This window comes from Austrofundulus limnaeus, unplaced genomic scaffold (genome assembly GCF_001266775.1).
Source record: "Austrofundulus limnaeus strain Quisiro unplaced genomic scaffold, Austrofundulus_limnaeus-1.0 Scaffold664, whole genome shotgun sequence".
Classification (NCBI taxonomy): domain Eukaryota; kingdom Metazoa; phylum Chordata; class Actinopteri; order Cyprinodontiformes; family Rivulidae; genus Austrofundulus; species Austrofundulus limnaeus.
In genome coordinates this window covers 281,132-286,775 of record NW_013953066.1, presented here as the reverse complement: position 1 = coordinate 286,775, position 5,644 = coordinate 281,132, and the positions used below count along the sequence as shown (strand labels likewise).

The 5,644-nt window shown below is 45.6% G+C and overlaps 2 protein-coding genes across 2 annotated transcripts in view; one reads left to right on the top strand and one right to left on the bottom strand.

Annotated features, from left to right (window-relative positions):
* The window catches only part of skp2 (S-phase kinase-associated protein 2, E3 ubiquitin protein ligase), a gene marked incomplete in the record, with an annotated part of 7,650 nt that extends 4,238 nt beyond the window's left edge, over positions 1–3,412 (bottom strand). Inside the window, 7 exon segments of the mRNA XM_014027582.1 lie at positions 814–912; positions 998–1,132; positions 1,213–1,356; positions 2,372–2,483; positions 2,559–2,761; positions 2,874–2,942; positions 3,264–3,412. Coding sequence (XP_013883036.1) covers positions 814–912; positions 998–1,132; positions 1,213–1,356; positions 2,372–2,483; positions 2,559–2,761; positions 2,874–2,942; positions 3,264–3,277 — 776 coding nt within the window.
* Positions 3,413–4,879: 1,467 nt separating this feature from the next.
* The window catches only part of scai (suppressor of cancer cell invasion), a gene marked incomplete in the record, with an annotated part of 42,437 nt that continues 41,672 nt past the window's right edge, over positions 4,880–5,644 (top strand). Inside the window, 1 exon segment of the mRNA XM_014027577.1 lies at positions 4,880–5,038.

Genomic DNA, 5,644 nt, shown 5'->3' with positions numbered 1-5,644 from the left:
GAGGCTCAGTGGACCAGCAGAACCTCAGAGGCTCAGTGGACCAGCAGAACCTCAGAGGCTCAGTGGACCAGCAGAACCTCAGAGGCTCAGTGGACCAGCAGAACCTCAGAGGCTCAGTGGACCAGCAGAACCTCAGAGGCTCAGTGGACCAGCAGAACCTCAGAGGCTCAGTGGACCAGCAGAACCTCAGAGGCTCAGTGGACCAGCAGAACCTCAGAGGCTCAGTGGACCAGCAGAACCTCAGAGGCTCAGTGGACCAGCAGAACCTCAGAGGCTCAGTGGACCATCAGAACCACAGAGGTTCAGTGGACCAGCAGAACCTCAGAGGCTGAGTGGACCATCAGAACCACAGAGGCTCAGTGGACCAGCAGAACCTTAGAGGCTGAGTGGACCATCAGAACCACAGAGGCTCAGTGGACCAGCAGAACCTTAGAGGCTCAGTGGACCAGCAGAACCTCAGAGGCTCAGAGGACCAGCAGAACCTCAGAGGCTCAGTGGACCAGCAGAACCAGAGGCTCAGTGGACCAGCAGAACCTCAGAGGCTGAGTGGACCAGCAGAACCTCAGAGGCTCAGTGGACCAGCAGAACCACAGAGGCTCAGTGGACCAGCAGAACCTCAGAGGCTCAGTGGACCAGCAGAACCAGAGGCTCAGTGGACCAGCAGAACCTCAGAGGCTCAGAGGACCAGCAGAACCACAGAGGCTCAGTGGACCAGCAGAACCACAGAGGTTCAGTGGACCAGCAGAACCAGAGGCTCAGTGGACCATCAGAACCTCAGAGGCTGAGTGGACCAGCAGAACCATCAGAACCGACCTGCAGCAGGACCGCAGCAGGTCTCCCACAGCAGCAGCAGACACGTTGGAGCAGCTGCTCAGGTTCAGCTGCAGCAGGTCCGAGTTCTTCATCAGGCAGCTGAGGAACAAGAACATCATCATCGTCAGCCGGTTCTGACCACAAACGGGCCGACCCGATCAGAGCGATCGGTACTGAGAGGTACCTGATGATGTCATCAGACAGCTGCAGACCCTCCAGGCTCAGGTTCTGCAGCTGTCTGCAGCGCCGCAGGATGTTCTGCAGAACCTCTGTGGGGATGATGGAGCTGGACAGGTCCAGTTCCACTAGCTGTAACGGGCTGGACAGAACCATCAGAACCAACAGATTAAATTCAAGTCCTGGAACCCAGAACCCACCAGGACCGCCTGTTGGACCCACCTGGAACCTGTGAGCTGCAGGTCTTCAACACAAGCTCGAGGACAACGCAGCCGGCGGACCTGGGTCTTCAGAACCTGCTGCAGAGCCGGGCCCGTGTGGGTCAGGCCCTCCAGGTCCACACTGTGCCACAGGGATTGATCAAAGCTGAAACCAAGACAGAACCAGGACCTTAATCCAGAGTCAACCTGGAGTTAATCCAGAGTTAATCTGAGGTTAATCCAGAGTTAATCCAGAGTCAACCTGGAGTTAATCCAGAGTTAATCTGAGGTTAATCCAGAGTCAGTCTGGAGTTAATTCAGAGTTAATCCAGAGTCAACCTGGAGTTAATCTGAGGTTAATCCAGAGTCAACCTGGAGTTAATCTGAGGTTAATCTGAAGTTAATCCAGAGTTAATCTGAGGTTAATCCAGAGTCAGTCTGGAGTTAATCCAGAGTTAATACAGAGTCAACCTGGAGTTAATCTGAGGTTAATCCAGAGTCAACCTGGAGTTAATCTGAGGTTAATCTGAAGTTAACCCAGAGTTAATCTGAGGTTAATCCAGAGTCAGTCTGGAGTTAATCCAGAGTTAATCCAGAGTCAACCTGGAGTTAATCTGAGGTTTATCCAGAGTCAACCTGGAGTTAATATGAGGTTAATCCAGAGTTAATCGAGAGTCAACCTGGAGTTAATCTGAGGTTAATCCAGAGTCAGCCTGGAGTTAATCTGAGGTTAATCTGAAGTTAATCCAGAGTTAATCTGAGGTTAATCCAGAGTCAGTCTGGAGTTAATCCAGAGTCAGTCTGGAGTTAATCCAGAGTCAGTCTGGAGTTAATCCAGAGTCAACCTGGAGTTAATCTGAGGTTAATCCAGAGTTAATCCAGAGTCAACCTGGAGTTAATCTGAGGTTAATCCAGAGTCAATTTGGAGTTAATCTGAAGTTAATCCAGAGTTGATCTGAAGTTAATCCAGAGTTGATCTGAAGTTAATCCAGAGTTTAATCTGAAGTTAATCCAGAGTTAATCTGAAGTTAATCCAGAGTTAATCTGAAGTTAATCCAGAGTTGATCTGAAGTTAATCCAGAGTTAATCTGAAGTTAATCCAGAGTTAATCTGAAGTTAATCCAGAGTTAATCTAGTTAATCCAGAGTTAAGTGGTCTGCAGGAAGCAGACCCTGACTCACACCAGGCGGTTCCAGCGCCTGCAGACCACACAGACCCTCAGCAGGTCCTGCAGGTCCAGGTGCAGGTAGATCCTGAGCAGCAGTTCTTCAGGGAGACGTTCCCACGACACACCTGACAGGTAAACACAGCCCATCAGGTCCTGGTCTGGACCCACCTGCTCAAACCAGCGGGGGGTGGGGGTCCTACCTGAACTGGACTCTCTGCTCCTCCTGGACCTCCGGGCCAGAACAAACGGGTTCTCCTTGTCCCTGTGGACCAGCAGCTGGACTTTGTGAGGGGGGGTGTTGACCAGACCCTGGACCAGGCAGCCCCTGGACCCGCGTTTGGTCCTGATCCGACTGCCCCCCCGCAAGCTGGTCCAGGACAGGTCCTGCAGGGGTCCCACACTGCTGGACCAGGAAGGAAACTGATCAGAACCTGGACCTAAACCCTGCTGGATCAGAACCTGGACCTAAACCCTGCTGGATCAGAACCTGGACCTAAACCCTGCTGGATCAGAACCTTCCAGAACCGGACTCCGGTCCCTCCCTCTCCCGCCATCCTGCGGACGGAACCGCGCCAACTTGACGTCTAAAAGCAGACATTTGACACTAAACAGGATTAAATTAGGATTATCTACAGCTGATAAAACCACAGAAGAAGAGTTGACAGGAGGAAAAGGCGCTTTTTTAACATCAGGTTTTAAAAATTCAAACTAAAAAAAGTCTAATTTATTAAAAACTGATGAACGGAAGTGATGCTTGAATAAAAACCAGATTATTTCTTTAACCAGAGTTAATCTGACAGATTGAATCAGTGAAACGAGGTAAACTTGTTCTCTCCTAAGCTAAGCTAAGTTTCAGAGCTAAAACTCACCTGTGTAATCACAGTTAAATGTAGAAAACATCTTACCTGTCGTCAGACATCTGCTGATTTTCCCTCCTAATCCTCTGCTTCCAACTGAGACTCTTTAAACTCGCGCCGTTTCACTGCCTGGAGCCGTGTGACGTCATGACGTCAGGACTGACGGCGGAGGTGTCCCCGCCCCCTGCCGCTCAGGAGGAGGAAGGACACAAGAGTTCAAAGTAATTCTGTTCATTAATCCTTTATTTGCACCCATCCTTTTATCTTTATCTCATTTGTCAGTTTGTTTTTGAAATACGCTTTATTTTTTTATTTTACRGTTTTGTGTGTTTTTTAATTAAATTAAAAATTAAATTAATTAATCAACTATAACAACAGTTTTTACAGGAAAGAGATAAAAACATTAGGATATAAGCGACTCAGATCAGATCAAAGGTTTACTTTAATCTTCACGTTAGTGTTTTAGACTCTAGTAAACAGTTACCTGTCCAGGTGAGACACGCTGCAGTTCAGTGTACCAGTCAGCAGGGGGCTCCTTCAGCCTGACCAGAGAAAACTTGTTCAGTCCTGGGTTTTAGTTTAGTTTAGTTTCTTTGTGAAAGAAGTTTGACTCAGTTTTTATTAACAAACTTCTGTTTTCATCAAACAATCTGAACAACTGTTCATCTAGTCTGCAGGTCTTTGAAATAACTCGTCAAAATGTTTAATAAAGTCAAATTCAGAAGGAGTTCATCTTTTCTGACTTTCACCAAATTATAAAGAAATGTTTTTTTAATCTGAAACGTGGGAAACAAAAGCTTTTATTTGAGTCAAGTTTGGTTTTGGTCTCAGACCTGGACCTGGACTGACCCTGTTCCTCATGTGAGCTGCTTCAGAGCCACAGAGACTCAGGGTCCAGGATCTGGAGCCTGTTTGGGTTTTCAGCTGCGGCTCAAACAGCTGAAGTTCTGATCAAAGCTAACACACAGCAGGCTCATTGTTTCAACAGAAATACACAAAAAGACCCTTTTTATTGTAGTTTGATTGAAAACCTGGATGAGTGAATAAAACCAAACTGCTGTCAGCAATAAACCACACAACGCATCAAAAATAAACCGTTTCTCTTTTCTTAATAATAAAAACATTTGTTTCAAACAGATTTGTCTGTGTTCAGTTTGATTAAAAATATGAAAGAAATAAAAATAATCACTAATCACTGACTGAACAAAAGTGAAGCTTTAAAAACCACAGCAGAGAAATCCTCAGTGTCCTGCACTCAGTTTCACACAAACAAACAGAACAAATATTTAGCTGACAAACAGTTAAAATCTTCTTTAGATTCATCAAAGATCTGAGTTTAAACACAAGCTAAAACATAAAGATACAAATTCAAACAGATGAATGAATACTTATCAGTTCAATAAGCTCCGCCCCCAGCAACAGAACCAGCACTGTTAGTCCATTCATTGGTTAGTTGATTTGTTAGTTGGTTGGTTGGTTGGCTGGTTGGTTGGTTGGTTGGTTGGTAGACTGACTGTTTGGGTTAGTAGACTGGTTGGTTTGTGGTTGGTTGGGTTAGTAGACAGGTCGGTTGGTTTGTGGTTAGTTGGTTGGGTTAGTTGACAGGTCGGTTGGTTTGTGGTTAGTTGGTTGGGTTAGTTGACAGGTCGGTTGGTTTGTGGTTAGTTGGTTGGGTTAGTTGACAGGTTGGTTGGGTTAGTAGACTGGTTGGTTGGTTTGTGCTTGGTTGGTAGATTAGGCTGGACTGATTAGTTAGTAGATTGGGTTAGTTGATTGTTTGTTAGTTTGGTTGGTTAGTAGGTTAGATCATCATCATCATCATCGTTTATTTATAAAGCACAATAAAAACCAAAGTGCTGTACAGGAGCATAAAATAAAAACAATGAACAAAGTACAGTAATAAAATGAACAATAAAATGAACCAAAACAAAAGCTGGCCTAATGATCCTGCTCTTCAGACTCTTCAGCCTGTTTAAACAGATGAGTTTTTAACAGAGACTTAAACTCATTCAGAGACCCAGCAGACCTCACAGACAGTGGGAGGTTGTTCCAGAGCTGAGGTCCTGCAGCTGAAAAGGCTCTGTCTCCCCTGGTCACAAGCCCAGACCTGGGAACAACTAAAAGCTTTTGATTTACAGATCTCAGGATCTGTTAGGAATGTGAGGCTGTAAAAGCTCAGTGAGATAATGAGGTGCCAAACCATTTAGACATTTAAAAACTAAAAACAAAATCTTAAAAACAATTCTAAAAGAAACAGGCAACCAGTGAAGAGAATACAAAATCGGAGTGATGTGTTCGCATCGTCTTGTCCCTGTTAATCAACGGGCAGCTGAGTTCTGAACAAGCTGTAGACGACGAACCAAAGACTGATCCATCCCATAATAAAGAGAGTTGCAGTAGTCCAGTCTAGAAGTGATAAAAGCATGAAT